Source organism: Giraffa tippelskirchi, chromosome 13, assembly GCF_054371585.1.
Source record: "Giraffa tippelskirchi isolate mGirTip1 chromosome 13, T2T-mGirTip1v1.2.pri, whole genome shotgun sequence".
Lineage (NCBI taxonomy): Eukaryota > Metazoa > Chordata > Mammalia > Artiodactyla > Giraffidae > Giraffa > Giraffa tippelskirchi.
This window is the reverse complement of record NC_137287.1, coordinates 19,353,322-19,373,093: the sequence shown is the minus strand read 5'-3', so window position 1 is coordinate 19,373,093 and position 19,772 is coordinate 19,353,322. Positions and strand designations below refer to the sequence as shown.

General features: G+C 45.1%; 1 protein-coding gene, 1 long non-coding RNA gene and 1 pseudogene across 49 annotated transcripts in view; 1 reads left to right on the top strand and 2 right to left on the bottom strand.

Annotated features, from left to right (window-relative positions):
* ARHGAP17 (Rho GTPase activating protein 17) overlaps positions 1-9,024 on the bottom strand; it is a 93,976-nt gene extending 84,952 nt beyond the window's left edge. For 27 of the 48 annotated variants that reach the window (XR_014072575.1, XR_014072573.1, XR_014072576.1 and 24 more), the window contains exon 1: positions 8,879-9,024. Coding sequence is in view for 10 of the 48 variants with exons in the window: in XM_081554435.1 (XP_081410561.1) it covers positions 8,883-8,935 (53 nt within the window). In the remaining 38 variants the exon portion in view is untranslated. The remainder of the gene's footprint in view (positions 1-8,878) is intronic. The other 21 variants (XR_014072568.1, XR_014072567.1, XR_014072570.1 and 18 more) reach the window with 1 other exon arrangement.
* Positions 364-5,265, bottom strand: LOC145531596 (uncharacterized). The gene is made up of 2 exons (XR_014072594.1): positions 5,158-5,265; positions 364-2,015 (listed from the first exon to the last, which is right to left on the bottom strand). It is a non-coding gene; the product is annotated as an uncharacterized LOC145531596 (long non-coding RNA).
* A 1,156-nt stretch (positions 9,025-10,180) lies between the features above and the next one.
* Positions 10,181-15,161, top strand: LOC145530909 (thyroid receptor-interacting protein 11 pseudogene; annotated as a pseudogene).
* The last annotated feature ends 4,611 nt before the right edge of the window (positions 15,162-19,772 follow it).

Genomic DNA, 19,772 nt, shown 5'->3' with positions numbered 1-19,772 from the left:
CTATCACATGTGTGTTAAGTATAATGAATGATGAAAAAACAAATGTTTGCTCCCCCATCTTAAGAAGAAGCGAATTAAGTTCATTATCAAAACACTACTGTCCAACGTTCATAAGAGTTAGTCTCTAAAACCAGAGGTCACAGCAGGCAGCGCAAGACCAGATAAAGCCTGAAGATATATTTTCTTTGGCCTACACTAATTTTTTTTTTTTTTTTTTTAGTTGTCAACATTTAAACACCAAGAAATTGCATTCTGGAATATAAATATTATTAAAAATGGGGAGATGTGACTACAACGTATGCACATTTCACCATGGCAACAAGTACTGGAGCTGAGAGCAAAGATCCCTTTTTTGTAAGATTCTTTTTTTGATATGGACCATTTTTAAAGTCTTTATTGAATCTGTCACAATACTGCGTTGGTGTCATGTTTTAGTTTTTTGAATGCCAGGCGTGTGGGATCTTAGCTCTCTGACCAGGGATAAAACCTGTAGCTCTCTGCGCTGGAAGGCCAAGTCTTAACCACCGGACTGCCAGGGAGGTCCCAACTGTCCCCTTTAAATAAACATGCCTCACTAGTTTCCCATAGTCCTCACCATGTCCTGTGCCTTACACCTGTCTACCACTTCACTTACTAATTTTGCTTGCCCGGCATTTGAATTTGTGACCCCCTCCTTACAGAGTATTAATTGTGGTTCTCAACTTCTTGGAAAATAGGAGACATTATATAAAGCAAAATTTCAGACTCTCTCCCCAGGAACATTACAGGTTCACAATCCCTTATCCATCACTCTAAAATTAAAAACAAAAAAAACTTTTTTTTTTTGCAACTCATTTGACAACATAACTTGACCTAAGCTAACACAAAGCTATTTATCATCAAGGATTCCATTTAGTGTGAAATACATTCATATATGTTGCTATAGAAATAACATGTATGATTATGGGCTACTGCCCTAGACCATACTGGAGATATTATATTTAATAATAACAGCATATGTGCACTTTTCTTTAAAATCTGAAAAATTCTGAATTCTGAAACCCACCTGACCCCAGAGGTTTTGGATAAAGGACTGTGGGCCTATTATACTTTTGCTATCTACATTTAAGAACACATACACACACACAAAGCAGATGGGAGGGCAATAATAATATTTTTACATGGATTTATACTTGATTAATTATAATGGCATTTATCTATATGTGAGAAACAGAAATAGAAGGATGTATGCAAAACCATCCACAGTCTGAGAAGAATGCATACAGCACAGGCTGACTCTAGGACCCTATGCCAGAGTGTGGGACCCTATACCAGGCCCTGGTGGGGTTGGCCGGGTACACACTGGAATCACAGGCACAACTGAAAGTGAAAGTTGCTCAGTCGTGTCCAAATCTTTGCAACGCCATGGACTATACAGTCCACGGAATTCTCCAGGCCAGAATACTGGAGTGAGTAGCCTTTCTCTTCTCCAGGGGATCTTCCCAATCCAGGGATCAAACTCAGATCTCCTGCATTGCAGGTCGATTCTTTACTAGCTGAGCCACAAGGGAAGCCCAAGAACACTGGCGTGGATAGCATATCCATTCTTCAGCAGATCTTCCTGATCCAGGGTCCCCTACATTACATACACTATATGATATATGAAAATGATGCTATATGACCACATCCTTTGGGGGTTTTTTCCCCCTCTCAGTGAATAATGGGTTTTCACTCACCTATAAATACCCTGTTCGCTATTCTAGGATTTCACAATATGTAAAGTATATCACAAGGCCACAGAAGATCAGATTCAGAAGAAGCTGCAAAGGTACCAGATTCCTTGCCATCCCTGCTCTAAGCGGAGGCTGGATGGAATCCACTCGGATTGGAGCAGAGCACAGCTGCCTCCTCTGTCTCAGAATTACTGTTCAGAGAGAGTCAGCGTGAGTAAAATGAGGCAGCAGAGTAGGGGTGCATCCTCAGTCGCCTCAGGTGTGTCTGACTCTGAAACCCCATGGACTGTAGCCCAGCAGGCTCTTCCGTCCACAGGATTCTCCAGGCAATCCCAAGGGCATTGCCATGCCCTCCTCCAGTGGATCTTGCCAACCCAGGGTTCAAACCCAAGTCTCCCATGTCTGCTGCATTTGCAGACGGATTCTTTACCAGCAGGGCCACCTGGGAAGCCCAGAGCAGGTGAGGGATGTAGTATGTGATGCTGACAAGAGCAAGGAAGGACTGTCTCGTGGAAGAGATACAAGATGGAGTCTGTGTGGCTCCAGAGGGCTATTCTGGGTGCACAGGTAGGGGGGTATTGCTGACTCACCTTGAGAGTTTAGTGCTGCCCACCTGGGCGGGGGAGAAGGTCATTAGATATCTGTGACCTTCCAGGAGGGTCGGCAAAGACTGTATAGGGGTGGCCAAAAAGTTCATTAGCATTTTTCCGTGACATCTTCAGGAAAACCCAAAACGAACTTTTTTGGCCAACCCAATAACAGACTAAAACAAGCCAGGTAGGGACTGGGCTGAACTGAACGGCTTGTGCCCCACCCAGACAGGACAGCTGCAGCTCAGCTCCTGCCTCCTGTACTCGGGAGGGGTGGCAGGCACTGCCAGGTCTTCTGAGATTTTACAAGCCGCTGGAAATCCAGGTTTTCATGTGAAAACTTCTCATTTTTAAACAGAAGCCAATGAAGACTCCAGTATTCTTTGCCTGGAGAATCTCCATGGACAGAAGAGCCTGGCGGGCTATAGTCCATGACCACAAAAAGAGTCGGACACGACCGAACGACTAAGCATAGCACAACAAAGATTCTGAGCCCCCAATGCAGGGGGCCTGGGTTCAATCCCTGGTCAGAGAACCAGATCCCACATGCTGCAGCTAAGATCCAGAGTGCCACAACTAAGACCCGGTGCAGCCAAATAAATAAATAAAATATATTTTAAAAAAGATAAAGATATGAGCCAATGATTGTAAAAAAAAAAAAAAAAAGTACTGAATAGGCCAAAGAGAACACAATAGTGCCTTAGTTTTGATAATTCACATGTCTGGATCCTGGAAGGACCACAACAGGCTTTGTCAGTCTCAGCAATCTTGAATTTGGGATCAGATAAGTCTGGGCTGTGAGGCTCTCAGGTCAGGTGCATTGTAGCATATGTAGCAGCCTCCAGGACTCCATCTACCCCTCCACCAACCAAGTCAGGACAATCAAAAAAAAGTCTCCAGACATTGCCAAATGTCCCCCAGGGGGTAAAACCACACCTGGTAAGAGCCACTAAACTAGAGCAATATCCAACTCTCAGCCTCAAGGATTTTAACAAAAGCATCACTCACGACTCATACAGGTTTCTTATGTAAGAGTTCCCACGTGAAGTACGGGTTTACAGCTGCTTTGGAACTAGAATCCAGAGTTTAAATCTGTCATTTACTAGCTTGATGACCTCTCTGAGTTCTGGCTTCCTTATCATTATATCAGGAACAAATAACATCACCTCTTAGAGTTACTGAAAGAGGATGATGGGATAATTTATGCAAAGCACTGAGCCCAGCAGCTTAATAAGCACCGAGGACATTTAATAAACATTAATCCTTTCCTGGTGAAAAGGCAGCCCAGACTGTGTAGTGGGAAGCATATGGGATCCAGAGCCAGAAGCCCAGGATCCAAGTCATGCCTCAGCCTCTCAGTAGCCGTATGAACCTGGCAAGTCATTTCCCTCTTTCTAAAATAGAAATGATCATTGCCAGTAGCTGAGAACCAGGTGGTTTGGTACTGTGCTGTGTGCTTAGTCGCTCAGTCATGTCTGACTCTTTGCCACTCAACTGACTGTAGTCCGCCAGGCTCCTCTGTCCATGGGGATTCTCCAGGCAAGAATACTGGAATGGGTTGCCATGCCTTCCTCCAGGGGATCTTCCTAACTCAGGGATCAAACCCAGGTCTCATGCATAGCAGGCGGATTCTTTACCATTTGAGCCACCAGGGAAGCCCTGGTTTGGTACAGCACTTGGTAAACCAACTAGAGAGAAGCTGATGAATAATACTATCAAATCTTTTAAAGATTTCCATCCTGGTGGCTCAGTGTAAAGAATTTGCCTGCAATGCAGGAGACCACCTGCAATGCAGCAGATGTGTGTTCTATTCCTGGGTCAGGAAGAACCTCTGGAGAAGGAAATAGCAACCCACTACAGTCTTCTTGCCTGGAAAATCTCATGGACAGAGGAGCCTGGCAGGCTACAGTTCATGAGGTCGCAGGAGTCAGGTATGACTTAACGACTAAAGCACCACCATAAAGGAAAGAATGAGCTCTTCAATAAATCCAAAGAACCGAGAATGTAATAATATCAGGGTGTGTGTTAGTTGTTCAGTCATGTCCAACTCTTTGCGACCCCATGGACTACAGCCCACCAGGCTCCTCTGTTGATGGATTCTCCAGGCAAGAATACTGGAGTGGGTTGCCATTTCCTTCTCCAATAATATCAGGGTAAGGTACAGGAAAAATAAGAATAATAATAGGAATCCTGAACTTCCAGGTCCTTCTAGACAAGCAAGTGCCAGCTGGTGACCCACAGGCCAAATCTGGCCACTGATGGATTTTGTTTTGCCCCAGTATCACAGTGATTGTCTCATTTGCATTAAATGCCATCTAAACTTTCATTAAAATCTAGATTTCAGGCTTTTCTGGAAAGCTGCAAAGGTTGAGTCACTCTGGGCCCACATTCTCATGTGCCCTTTTTGGTGAGACCGTAGGAGGGGGGCAGGGAGGGGCACACCCCCAACCCTTACCTGTCCTCAGTCATTCATTTATTTTACTCGTCTGGCCCCTCCAGGTATTTGAGTTTGTAACCTTGGCTTATCTCAAAAAGCTTTGAACCTCCAGGGGTTACTTCAGTCAAGGCAGGAACCCACACCCAATGAGACACTCCCTCCCAGAGCCTCACCTAAGTCATAACTCTCCTGGTTAGTCCTTCAGATTCCTTTTCTCCTGGACACTCAGACCTCATAACTAAACTTTCCTCGAGGTCCTCATCCCGTGTACACTTTCCTCCTGGCAGAGGATCACCTCCTCCAAATCGCCACCTGCGTCCACTGGATCATCTGCACCAAGGATTTTCAAAGAACAAAATGCCTGCTTCTTGCTGCTGCTGAGCTGGGCTGTGCTCAGTTGTGTCCGACTCTTTGCGACCCCCGTGGACTGTCAGCAGGCTCCTCTGTCCAGGGAATTAGACTACAAAAGACCTGACATGATGTTTCTTGTTTCCTAATCAGCATCCCCTTTTCCCTTGGGGAGCCAGTGCTTCCCCATTCTCAGTCCCTGTGGTTTAGATGGGAGTTGACTCCACACCCGTTTCCAGGGAGAAGCAGGGGACCCAGTCAGAAGCACTGAGTCAATTTGGGGCCTTTGGAGACAGTGACTGGGAGAAAGGGTTTTTCCGTCCTTCTGGGACTGGAACTGAGGACAATGGGAGGTGGGGGCGGTGAGGGGTCCTCCTGTGGACACAGCTTGTCCGGAGAGTAGAACCCCTGGATCCAGCCCAGCCTGAAGCCAGACTCCTTTTGGATATTTTTTGGGTCACACATAAGCCAATTAATTCCCATCTTCACTTCTGGCAGTTTGAAATGGGTTTTCATACTACCAAGAGAGACTTCATTAATACAAAAGAAATCTGAAAGTGCTTGAAGATGGAAACAAAGCCAAAAGGCTTTGCCCAAGCTTTCTTCTGCTTTTGGTTACCTGCCTCCATCCAATAAGAACCAGCATTAGCCAGCCCGCTGAAAGCTCGTATCTCAGGGTAACAATTATTTCTTTGCTTGCCTATCTCTTCCACAAATCTATTGAGCTCCTTCAGGGCAGAAACAGGGAGGCAGAAATAGACTCCAATACCTCGCATACTCACACACAGTTTGGGCCGAACAACTGTTGAACAGATGAATCAACAAAAGGCAGGAAGCACAAAGAACCATCCTCATTGCCTCCTTTGGGACACCCACCTCAGGAGACCACCTCATTCAAACCACCTTCCGAAACAGACTCATCCACCCATTACAAACAAACTGCATCATGAGAACTCACTCCTTCCAGCCATTACTAATTCTCCCACATGTTGGTCCCATGGAACCTCACTGTGGGCTTACTCACAAGGTCCTCATTCTGCAAAGAAAATACTTCATCGCAAGACACCACCTAGAACTACAAACTGACAGTACACACTGTGGGCAAGTCATTCACATATACAACTTCATTCATTAGTGAGTGTGTGTATTTTAGCCTTTGTTTTGACCCCAATACCTCCAGAAGCCTGGTTCTGGTATCCACCAACCACCTGCTTCTGCCCAGTAACAATTTCAGGCTCTCTCCTGCCTCCTCCATCTTTCCTCCCTAGTCCTTTACAACTACTTAAGTGGGGGGGGGGGGGAGACAAACATATATAGGAAATCAACAGCAGTAAAACAACAGGTTCACCAGTAAAAACAGTTTAGACTTTAGGTGCATAATTGCTACACCCTTAATACCACTGTAATGGCTGCAGCTTACACTGCATCAAGCAATAAAGATTTTCAAACAGAGTCAAAGGTCAGAGCCAGAATTACAGTCTAGAGTGAGTCACATCACTCCACTCATTCTATCCAGTTTTCATTTTCCCATACCCCTTGAACAATCTAGTGAGAACTGGATTTACATTCATTTAACAATGTTTACTGAGGATCTGCCAAGTGATAGGAACCACGGAAGATCCTGGGAATCAAAGAAGAAAGAGTAAACATTCTTAAATGTTTAGCGTAATGAAGAATGCTGGCAAGTAAAGAAGCAATTACATTATGGAAAAACAGGTGCTGTATGGAATTAGGAAAGAGCCAAGGAGGGACACCCAAACTCTGTCCCAGGGAAGCCCTTTTAGAGGCAGAGACCTTTCCAAGGAGACCTGAGGAATAAGTGGGAGATGACCTAGGGCACATGTGGTAAAAGAGACTTCTTTCTGATAGTTCCAAGTAGAGGCTAATATGTAAGAAAAGTATAGCCTCCACTGAAAACTGAAAGTAGACAAGTATGGCTAGAATTTAAAAGTATAAAAAGAGAAGCTGCGACAGAGGAAGCAGGGGCCAAAGACACCCTGAACAGTTTCTCTGAACCAGCTTTGCAGCTTTTAAAGCCTCAGAACTTTGCAGCTTTTAAAGCCTCAGAACTTTGTTTAAAAAAAAAAAAATCACTTGCCTGATGCAATGTATAAACAGACCAAAATGACTCTCTGACCAATGCATCTTGACACTCACTAAATATTGATTCCCTGATGCATGTTCCTGAGAACACTAAGAGGGGTAGGAAATTCACAGACTTATCTTGTAATTCATTCCCAGATTCTTGACTGAAACATGAGCCATCACCAATACTCTGTCCTGGTGGCTTAGCCATGAAGAATTCACTTGTGATGCAGGAGACTGCCTGCAATGCAGGAGACATGGGTTTGAATCCTGGGTCAGGAAGATTCCCCCAGAGAAGGAAATAGCAACCCACTCCAGTATTCTGGCCTGGGAAATCTCATGGACAGAGGAGTCTGGCAGGTTACAGTCCATGATCACAAATCCCACACGACTTAGCAACTCAACCACCACCACCAGAATACTTTGTCTCCCTTCCTCTCCACGTTATTTCTATCATTTCCCCACAAATAACAGAAAACAAGGCACATCTAGGCTTTAGCCTAGACAGGAATTAACTCTGGAAAAAGGATAAACGCACATTAAGCTAACAGGGTGGGGGACCAAAAAGACCTAAACAACAAAACTAAGCAAAAAGTTGAGGGAAACGAAAGAACACATTTAGAAAACTCAAGAGGAAGTAAAAGTATTTTCATACACACACACAAAAAAGAAGTGTGCCACGTGCTTTGGCCAAACCAAACTCCCCCTTTTGACTCAACTGCTGAAAAAAAAAGAAGCCAACGCGGTGAAAAAAATTCCCGCATTCGTCTCTCTTCCCAGAATAAACAGCAAAATCGGTACCATACAGCTAACTTGCCCTGGAAGACCCTGAAAAATCTGCCCCAGGTAACACAGCACATGAATAGTCCTCTTCAGAAGCTCTCAAGACCACAGACCAGTCCTGTCCCAACGGCCGGATCCTCTAACTCCGTTCTCTCCTGTCATTTCAGAATCAAGGCTTGTCAAGCTGTCAAGGTATCCCAAAGAAGCAGGGAGCCGGATCTGCTTCCAAACCCAAAGTGAGAAAGACTTCAAAAATATTTATTTTTAAACTGGCGCTAGGCGTTTCCAGAATCCTTTTCTCCTAATTTTTTTTTTCCCCCAAGCTTTTTTAAATGTCAAGCTGTCCAGTTCATATTCACCTCTGGTCTAGAGAGAGACAGCACCACCTCGTAACTCCCTCAAAGGGCGTTCTGAAACTCACTAGGCAGATCCGCTGGGCTTATGACCCTTGCTTCTCGACTGCTCGCCCCCCCACCTCCCGCCCCCAGGCACTTGCAAGTGAGGTTTTGCAGCAGGGGGGCCACACGGAAAGGCTGAGAAGCCGCCCCCAAGCCCGGCAGCCTCGGACACACCACTTATCGGAGCTGCAGCCCCAGGCGGCGGCCCGGGGCTGCCCGAGCCCGGCGGAGGGAAAGACAAGGGGCAGTTCCAGTCCCAGGAGGGCGATGCTCCGCGGGGCAGTGGGGACCCCGAGGGGTGGGAGCGGGAGGCGAGGCCCGCCCGGCCGGTCTCCGGGGGCCAGGCGGCGGCCCAGAGCGGGCCTCCAGGCCGCGGCGTGGCGCAGACCCCGACCCTGGGCCCCGCCGGCCTCGGGCGGAGCCTCAGCCTGGCCCGTAGCGGCCGGGCGCGCGGAAGAAGCCGGCCCGCCCCCCGAGACCGCGACCCCCGGCCCGCGCGACCCCCGGCGGCCCGGCGTGGCGCACTCGCCTGCCCACGGTCTGGTTGGCCAGCTGCTTCATGCGGTTGAACTGCTTCTTCATGGCGGCGGCGGCGGCGGCGGCCCGCGGGGCTCGGGCCGGGCAGGACGGGGGACGGCCTGACGGCTCCTACATCGCTTCCCGGCCGAGGCGCGGCGGCGGCGGCACGGCTCCCCAGGCCCGCGGCCCCGCCCTCGCCGCGTCACTTCCAGCGGCGCCGCCCGCCGGCCCGGCAGGGTCGGGGCGGGCGAGGAGCGCCAGGCCCCGGGCGGCGCGCGGCCAGGCCTCCGCCGCCCGCCCGGGGGCCGCATGGTCCCCCCCGCCTCCAGGGGGTTCCCTGGGCCAGGCGATGCGCGGCCGCCCGGGGCCCCGCGGTACACTCGGACCTCGGCGTGCTTGTGCTTCCGCTCAGCGATCGCCTGCTCGGGTGATATTAATATTTAACTCACTTTCCAGACTAGATCGCAAACACGCGGTGGGCAAAGCAGACACAAAGAGTGGAGACCCCAAGAACCGCCAAAAAGTCACCCTCGGGACTAGACCCCGGGGCAGGGCTCTCGGGGGGTCGAGGGGCGAAGCGGAACGGGAAAGGAGCTTTGGGATGATGGAAATGGTCCAAGTCTTTATCAGGGCCGTGCTTATGCGCAGGTGTAGACGTTTGTCAAAAACACACCAACTTGGACCCTTAAGACGGACGCTTGTCCCTATGTACATTTACCTAGTTTTTTTTTTTTAGGAAAAAAAAAAGTTGCATGAAACAAGCTGCAGGCCAGTGTGTGCTGTGAGATGCCACTTAGTAAAAAAGTCAGAGGCAATTAAATATATTTTATTCCCATTTGAATACTATTACTGTAGTAGTGCTTCTCTTTTATTGATTTAAATCTACCTTGAATGTCACTCCATATCATAAAGAAGAGAAAAAGAGAAAGTCAGAGACAAGGTGAACTTTCTGTGAAGAGGCGCTCGCCAATGGCGCGGTCAGAGCTGCGGTGATGGTAGCTGGTGCAGGGGACCGGGGTGTTACCGGCCCTGGGAAAATCACGCAAGCAGAGAAGTGCCCAACCCTAGCGTTGGGAATTCGTGAGGATAAGCAGCTGCCCAAGCAGGGACACGTCACAGGAGACAAGCGCTTTGTCAGGTCGCAGACCACGAGTGGGGCTCCGAGGGTTCTATAGAGGGGCTTCGCAGCCCATGCCTAGAAACTCCTCATTTTTTTTTCTTAACCTCGAGCTGGTCAGCAGTGAGGCTGTCCGACTCCGCTGGATCCTTTTCGCAGGACAGATCAGGTCAGTTCTACGACCTGTGACAATGTCTTGGTTTGGTGGCCTTGGCTCCAGCTTAGGCCATTCCCTGGGGCAAGTGGGTGGTACTATGGCCTCTTTAGCAGACTATGTTTCTAGTTTCACAAAAGATGCGCTGAGGAAGGGAGCTGAAAAGGTAGAAGAACTCCCTGACTCTGCAAGAGAGGGGGTTGTTGGCTTTCAATCAGTCTTAAAATCAGAGACTGAGAGGCTTGGAGTTCTTTGTAGCGATCTAGAAGAGAAGTATGAAGCCTCAGAGCTTCAGCTGAAGCTGCAAACTACTAGCTACAGACATCAGTTACACCAGAAAGACACAGAAATCAAACTTCTGAAAGCAAGACGGGTAGCAATGAAGGATCAGTTGCAAAAGCTGCAGTCAGTCACCCAGTCAGTAAATCTTCAGGATAGCTTTCAGTCCTCAACTACTGCACCCTCTTCACTGGGTTATGATGTCTATCAGCGTGCTTTAGCTTTCCAGAATGATGATATGGACTTCGCTGATCTAATTTGGTCACAACAAGAAAGAAATAGATTGTCAAATGAAGTTTTAAGACTTGAGGCTGATGTCAGCCATTGGAGACATTTTGCTCAAACTTCCACAGCACATGGAGCAGACAGTGTTAATCTAAAGGAAATCTATAAATTGCAAAATACTATCAAGGAACTTGAACAGAATCGAAATAAGGAAATTGATGGCCATCAACTTGAAATGGCAGTACTGCAGGAAATTCATCAGCAGAAACTGGCAGAAAGAAGTGGCCGGCATCAAAAACAATTAACGGACTACGAGGAGATGATTCATGATATGCAAAAAGCTACTCAAGTCCTGGCTGCTGAAAAAGTAGCATCTACCAAGAAAATCAAAGGACTTGAGATTAGAGTAAAATATCTTAAAAAAAATTATCTTCTGTAGAAAAGAAAATGGATGCTTTAGTTAGAGAACAAGACCAGTTAAATGAAACGAATAAAAGACTTTAAAAAGGTGAGCTGAAGCCTTCTATTAAGAAGCATAGTGATGCTGTGACAGAAAAGGAAGTTCTTCCACAGAGAACATCCTTGGAAGAAGCATCCAGACAACAACAGCCACTGTCTAATGCTGAAAATGAAATAACGAGATTAAGTAGTTTAAAGCAGAATAAAAATCTCATTGAAGAGAACCTGAAACTTCAAAAACGAGCCCAAGTTTTAGAAAAAGAAAATTCATTATTAAATAGAGAAAAGGAAGAATTTCAACTATCACTTGTCAGATTGAGCAATGAATATGAACCCATTAAAAGCTCAACAATAGGACACACAAACTTGGATTCAGAAGTACATCATTTAAGATATGACTTGGAAATCAAAGAAAGAAAACTCAGTGAGAGCACTGCTGAAAAGAAGTGCTGAAGTTTACTGATCCCTGAGTTAGGAGAGCTGGACAGGCAGAAACAAAAAGCGACAATGTGTGTGGTTTTGATGAAAGATCAGCAATCAAAAAAAAATGAAGGAGACAGCATCATCAGTAAACTAAAACAAGATCTAAAATGTAAAAAAAAGAGAGTTCGTCAACTTGATGATAAAATGAACATTACTAAAGAGTTGGATGGGCAAAAAGAAAAGTTGATTCATTTAAAAATGCAAAAACGACAGTTAGAAGCAGAATTGTGTCAGGCAGAACAGAGGCTAATGGAAGAAAGGAGGAAGTCTGAGCAAGCTATAAAGAACCGTCGAGTGCAGAGAACCAGATAGCTCTGCATAATAGCTGGAGTGTGAGGGTTTGGTTAAACTCGGTCAAGAGAAAAACTGTTGAGCAGATGATTGCTGACCACACAGAAACCAAAGAAATTTTGTCATCTAGTTTAGAAGAGCAGAAGCAGTTGAAACAACATAAGGGAGAAAGACATTTTTATTGAAAAACTTCAAGGAGGTTCACAGCTTCAGAAGGAGTTAAATCAGTGTACTCAAGCCTTAAGAAAAATGGAAAATTTACAGTAAACCATAGTGGAAAAAGCCAAAAGTCTTGCATCCATGAGAGAAGAAAATAATCATCTGAGAGAAGAATGGGAACGACTGAGGGAAGAACACAGTCAAACCAAAACAATGATTAACCCTAAAACTGTTCCAGAAATAGAATCTGAGGACTCTCCATGGAGCACAGTTGAAGATAATCTTGAAATTAAATCTCATCAAAAGAAATAGATCTCAGATACCAATGCGAGCAAATGAATGTTAAACACAATCAGCTCTTTTCGGCCCAAGGGGAGGAAATTGGGAATTTGCAAATGCAACAGAACAAATCAAAACCCAGTTGCCTGAAGAATCCCAGTACATGCCAATAGAACACTGTGACATTTTTCGAGTAACAGAAGTTCAGAGTCTTCTCATAGAAAACGGAAGTGAAAAGCATGACTAATCTAAAGCCGAAACTGAAAGATTATTACAAGAAATAACAAAAATTGGAGATTAAACTTCTAACTGAAAAGAAATACTCTTTTAACTGAACAGATTGATCAGCGGTCCCATGGTGAGAATGGTAAGCTAACTCAGCTCATCCAGCAAAAAGATTTGCTGGAGATACGGTTTCTTCGAATGAAAGTATCTTCAGCTTCTTCCAGCGGCCAAGGTAATGAAGAGATTCATCAAATGCAAGCATATGCTTTGGAAAGAGAACAAATGTTAGCTGTTTTAGATGAGAAGACTAGGGAAAATAGTCATCTTACAAGAGAACATTTCAGAATGATGGATATAATTATTGCCAAAGAAGCTGACCTCGTGAAACTCAAAGATGCCACCACAGAACTCTCACCAGATTTGAAAAGAGTGGTTTCAGGATATGTTTAGAGAAACGATCCAGAATTCATCCCACATGGTTCGAGAAAAAGACATTGAAATCGATGCTTTGACTCAGAAATGTCAGACTTTCCTGACAACAGTGCAAACGTACAGCAATGGTGGTAGGTGAGAGACGTTCATATGGATCCATTTGAGGAGCTTCTATGGGAACGTGATAAATTAAGACAGCAGGTAAAGATGCTGGAAGAATGGAAAGAGCCCATGATGGCCATGGTACACAATATGCAGTGTGGGTCAACCAGTCTTCAGGAAGAACTTCAACAATTTCAGGCACCGGCTTCAGTTGACGAGGTTAATAATTCTAAACTACAGATGAACTGTACTGACCTGAGCAAAATGATGAAAGGAATAAAATCCAGCTCAAAAACTTGGAGCAGCAGGTAGTGCAAATTAATCTCAGCCTAGAGCAGCTTTGCAGTGCCAAAGGCTTTCTCTTTGGAGTGTCTGACCTGATTTTACCACAGCCTTCTGAAGAATCACTTAGCTCCAAGTTAGCAGCCTCTCTTAAGGCAGTTAAACCTGATGAATTGAATGACTCTTCCAAAATGTTCAAAGAAGAGATAGGAGAGTTAAGAAAATTAATGGAGGAAAAAGATGCAACCGTTAGAACCCTCCAGGAAGATAATCAGAGATTGTCCAATTCTATTGCAGACGGTTCAGAACTAGAAAGAAAGCGACATGAACAAGTGGATTCAGAAATGAAGCAGCTATAGGAGAAACAAGATGACTTACAAAACTTACTTAAGGAAAAGGAACTTTTAATCCAAGCAAAAAGTGATGAATTACTTTGTTTAAGTGAAAATCCCACTAATAAAGTGAGTGAAAACGAACTTTTGAAGCAGGCAGTAATCAATCTGAAGGAGACAGCAGTCAGCGTTGAATCAGAGATGTGTCAACTAGAAGAGGAAAAGGAAAAAATAGTAGAAACATCTAGGGAAAAGAAAACAGAAAATCAAGCATTGCCAGAAACAAATATGCAGCTGTCTATCATGTGGAGAGAGAAAGAATAGGAATATTTTACAGTGGAGGAGAAGGCACTTGCTTTTGAGCATCTGTTAAAGGAAACAGAACTAGGCAAAACGGGAAATAAGTCATTTTTTTAAATGTAGTGACATTGATGCAAGAAAAGACATGTTTCGACAGGAGAGAAATGAAGCCATACTGGTACTGAAACAGAAACGAATGGAAAACCATGCCCTCCAGACAGAGGTTCAACATTTGCACAACGAAGATCTACGCTTAAAGCAGGAGCAGGAGAGGGCATAATGGGCTATAGAAGCAGAAGCGTCTCATAACTGCGAGGCTTTGGCTGCAGAAGACAGAGCGGCTAAACTAAGAATGAAAGTCACCACACTGGAGGAAAAGTTCCTTCTAATGCAATGGAAAGTGCAAATCAACAAGCCAGTTTGCAGATAGAGTTGCTGAAGGAACAAGTGAATATCATCCTAATGCAGAAAGATGACGCTTTGAGACAGCTTTCTCTGTCGTGAACAAGTAAAGGAGGATGCCCATGCGCTAGCTAACCTGAAGGTGGTAGCCGCAGAATGGATGGAAAAAGCAGATAACCTCGAAGGAAAATTAACATCGGCACAAGGACATCAGGAGAGAGTGAATGCTGCCTTGCATCTAAAGGAAGAACAAATTAAAATCTGAAAAAACAAAATGCAGTCCAACAGGAAGTGCTGGATGAGGTACAAAAGAAGTGGATGAACTTACTAAGTAACGCAGAAGAAGTTGACAAGAGCCTTGTGATTCCCTCTTCATAGGGTATTTTCAGACACCAAAAACAATGACATCACGAAGTGTTGCAGATAATGGGTAACACTCCGGGTATCACAAAGGAAGAAATTGATGTGATTGTGAATGAAGAGCAAGGCAGTGATACCCTATGGATGACTGGCTGGCTTGGATCGCAAAGTGTTCCCAACACACTCTGAGACCAAATCAGCAATCAAGAACGAAGAATTCTTTCTCGGAACTCTGTTAAATTTCTAGAAGCAGAATCTCATCTCACTCTTCTGCCATTCAAACCAAAGTCTTTGGGTTCACCAGGAAAGAAAAAACTACCTAAAAATGTACCACCAAGTCTTAAAACTATCTCAGAATCCACACCCCCAAAACCAGATGTGAATCAATGTTCACAGCTATCTCTCTGACTAACCCACCCAGACCTGATAGCGCTGAGTCTTGGCATCTTCTTTTAAATGCTGTTACTGATAATTTGCCAACATACCCACCTTTGGTGCTGTCATCTGGCAAGGGGGCTGGAGATGTGTCAAAAGACTTTTCAGAGCCATAGATGATTCTTCAGAGATGAGAAACTAAGCTACTTTAAAAAAACAAAGTCACTGTGTTTGTGTGCCTTACCAGAGCATAACTTTTCACTTTGTTTAATAAAAATATCAATACTTTTTTTTTTAAATTGTGTATTTTAAGGACTTCAAAGATAGTTACTTTTTATGAGACTTCAACAGTAGTTACTTTTTATGAGAAAGGGCATGGTGGATTGGAGGCTGTGGCCAAGGGATGCTTCAAATAGTTATGAATATGCTGTTATGAATAGTTTGTTATGCTTTCACATTTTTATAAGAAGCAGGTACTTATGTAGACTTTAGGAAATTAAAATATTACTTTTTGTTAACATTCAAAATGGGACTTCCCATGTGGCACTAGTGGTAAAGACCCTACCTGCCAATACAGGAGACACAAGAGGCACAGTTTCGATCCCTGGGTCGGGAAGATCCCCTGGAGGAAATGGCAACGCACTCCAGTATTCTTGCCTGGGAAATCCCATGGACAGAGGAACCTGGCAGGCTACAGTCCATGGGGTTGCAAAGAGTTGGAGATGACTAAGCACATACACACAGAATGTTCAAAATGATAGAATATACAAGTGCACAGTCTTTGTGTAAGGAAAAAGGTGGACAGCCCAAAAGTACAAGATGCATAAAATTTTTAAGAATGAAAGGTTACTTTTTCTGGCTAAGTCCCACTCCTCTTTTCATTGCCTGATGCTATTGTGCTAAGTCGCTTCAGTCGTGTCTGACTCCATGCAACCCTATGGACTGCAGCCCTCCCAGGCTCCTCTGTCCATGGGGTTCTCTGCACAAGACTACTGGAGCAGGCTGCCTTGCCCCCTCCAGAGGATCTTCCTGGCTTAGGGATCAAACCTGCCTCCTTATGTCTCCTGCATTAGCAGGTGGGTTCTTTACCGTTAGCGCCACCTGGAAAACGTTTCATTGCCTGGAAAACCACTCTATTAGTAAACTGTGTTCTCTCAGGCTTTTTAGAAATATTTGCATATTTGTGTATATTCTCTGACTTGTTTTTTTAAAAAAACAAACACTACACCTCAGAGATCTTTCTAGGTGCGAATGAATTCCCTCTTGCCCTTTTTAAAAAGCAGCAGTTAGTTTGCTGTGTAGATGTACCCTAATTCTTTTAACTAGCTCCTATTAATCAGCATTTAAGCAGTTTCTATCCCCAAAACGATCACGGCCATGACCAACTCTCCTGCCCATTTCCTTAAGAACTGCTCCAAACTGTCATCGTTTTCCTGAAGTATGCCTTATGCCCTCTTGGAGACACTAGAGGCCAGCAGTCAGGAGCTCCCAATTTCCCACACCCCCCTTCTTATATTTAACCATCTACTCACTTCCCTCCATCCACTTCTACTTTTCCCCTTTTGTTGTAGAGGAAAAGGGATCCAACTTTGCAATTAAAGTCTAATTGCTCCATTGTACCCTGGAAACTATCCACTCACACTTTTTCAAAGATTCATTCCATTGATTTTCCTTCTGATCTTATCTTGTGCCTGTCTATTTCCCCTAAGCTTCAGAGCCTGTCTAAGTCACTCCAGCAAGCAATCCTTACCTTTCTGCTCTTTCAGCTACCACCTTCTCTCTCCACCTTTCACAACAAAGCTTCTGAAAAAAATTCTTTACTCCTTGCCACCATCTAATTTCTCACTGACTTTTTAAAAAATTATTTTATTTGTGGCTGTGCTTGGTCTTTGTTGCTGCGCGGGTTTTTTCTCTAGTTGTGGAGAGCAGGGATACTTTCTTGTTGCGGTGCTCCAGCTTCTCATTGTGGTGGCTTCTCTTGTTGCAGAGCACGGGCTCTAGGACACGCGGGTTTCAGTAGTTGCAGCACACAGGTTTAGTTGCTCTGCAGCATGTAGCATCTTCCCAGACCAGGGATCGAACCTGCGACCCTTGCATTGGCAGGTGGATTCTTATTCACTCTGCTACCAGGGAAGTCCTCATGGACTTCTTTTTGAAAGCACCACAAAATCTTGTCTCAATGTCCCAGGTATTTTCTAATGCATTAGAAAGTAGTCTTCTTATTTCCCTAAACTCTCAGTGGTGGTGGTGGTTTAGTCACTAAGTTGTGTCCGACTCTCGTGATCCCGTGGACTATAGCCTGCCAGGCTCCTCTGTCCATGGGATGTTCCAGGCAAGAATACTAGAGTGGTTTGCCATTTCCTTCTAATGTGTTAGAAAGTAGTCTTCTTATTTCCCTAAACTCTCAGTAGTATCTGGTAAATGTTAGCCCCATCTTCATTCTTAAAAGTTCTCTCCACCTTCTTTCTTTTGGAGATGCTACTCTCCTTAAGTTCCTTTCCTAACATCAGACTCTTCTTTCTCTGCTTCCTCTGTGACTTCTTCTTTGGATCACTTTTTTTTTTTAACTTTTTATATTGTATTGGGGTATAGCCCATTAACAATGTTTTAGTTTCAAGTGAAGAGCAAAGGGACTCAGCCACACATACACATGTATTTAATCTCCCGCAAACTCTCCTCCCATCCAGGCTGCCACCTAACACTGAGCAGAGTTTCCTGTGCTCTACAGCAGGTTCTTTAGACCACCTCTTGATGGCTACGTTCTCTAAGGTACCACCATCAGCTAACTGCACCTTCTCACTCTCCCTGTGGTCTCAGGGCAAGCTCATCCTCTCGACTTTCACCTGAACGCTGATGATGACTTCTGAATGCCTATAGTTGACCTCCCCTTCTCCTGACTCCGCACTGAATTATCTGATTGTCTGCTGGACACCTCTGTCAGGTTGTCCGTGGGCTTCTCAACATCAATGTGTCCAAAAGGGAACTCAGGATCTTCCTTCAGAATCCTCCTCCGTTGCTTTTATCATCTCCTAAAACCCGTGTCCATCTTGTCACCCGAGCAAGAGGCATCAGAGTCATGATTGATCATTTTGGTCTCCCCTGCTCCATAGCCAATCAACTACCAAAGAGCCCTCAATTCCTTCCTTTCCTGTCTCTTCCATGAACTAGTACAGTAGGCTCCTCACTGGTCTTACTGGTGCCACTCCTGCGTTCCCTTGAGTCCATTTTGCAGACATCGGTAAAGCTGAACTTTCTAACATAAAGATCTGATGATATTTCCCAGCTTTAAATTACCTTAGGGGTTCCACTGCCTGGAGCCAAACTTTAACAAAGTAACCAAAGCAATCTTACTTCCTACTCCTCAACCACCCACAGGCCACCCTCCAGCTATAGGTGACTTGTTGCAAACCCAGATATAGACTATTACCCGAATAACTTCAAGCCCACGAGCTTGATCGTAGTAGGCTAATGCCTCCCAAAGAGAGCAGATCAAAGAAGTGTCTCATTTGCTTCCTTTCCACCCATTGTGGGGAAGGGCATTCCCACTCTAGAGTTATGGCGAGGACCCAACACTGAACAGATAAGCCCTCGAGCAGTTTATTCGTCATGTATACTCATAGCCCAGGGAAGGACGTGGCGACACCGTGTAGGGCCACAGAGGCTGCACTTGGGAAGAGAGTGAACAAAGCAGGGGCTTGAGAGGGAGGACTTTGGAGGAACAAGAGGTTGGAGGTATCTTTAATTCCCCCTCTGGAGGGTTGTTTGAATGACTTCACAGGCTGGCAGGGAACTGGAGGCTGCTCTTGGGGATAAACTGTGCCTGGTCCCTGTGATAAAGAGAGTGGCTTGGCTAAGGGGACCTTACCTGTGAGAGCAGAAAGGGAGGGGAGTTTGAAGTCAGGTCATTTTGAAGCCCTCTGATTTGATCAGATGTCAAGGCAAAACACTTGACTGTTGATTTCATGGCTTTTATACCACAAAGGACTGTTTGATACCTTGGCATCAATTTATTTACTTTTTAAAGATTTTTTTTTTTGATGTGGACTATTTTTAAAAGTTTTTATTGAATTTGTTGGAATATCGCTTTTGGTTTTGGTTATTTGGCCGTAAGTCATGTGGGATCTTAGTTTCCCAGCCAGGGATTGATCCCATACTCCCTGCATTAGAAAATGAAGTCTTAACCGCTGGACCACGGGGGAAGTCCCTTGACTTCAGTTTAAATCTTGCTGATGATGAAACTTTTAGGTAGTAGGTGAAACCCTTTCCTAGGCAGTGAAGTTGGTGCTTGACCAAGAGGAAGACGTGGTCCTCTGCGACATAAAGTGTCTGAACTCACTGATGTTCACTCAGTTGATCCCAAAGGGCCTGAGAGAGAGGTGACATCTTCCAGCTCCATGGCATCTGGCAACGGACTGATGACTGGAGGCCACGCCCACCTACAAGTAAGATGTGCCAGATGGCCCAGGTTTGGCTCCATCCTGTAGCAAGGAGGCCTTGCTACCCATGTAGAGCTTGGGGACCCATACCTTTGCTCCTATGTCAAGAAATAATGGGCAGCTGGGTATGGAAACTCGGGGTCTGGGAGAGACAGTTTCCAATGTGTGGCCGGCGATTCCTGCCCAGATGGTATGTGACACAGGGCCA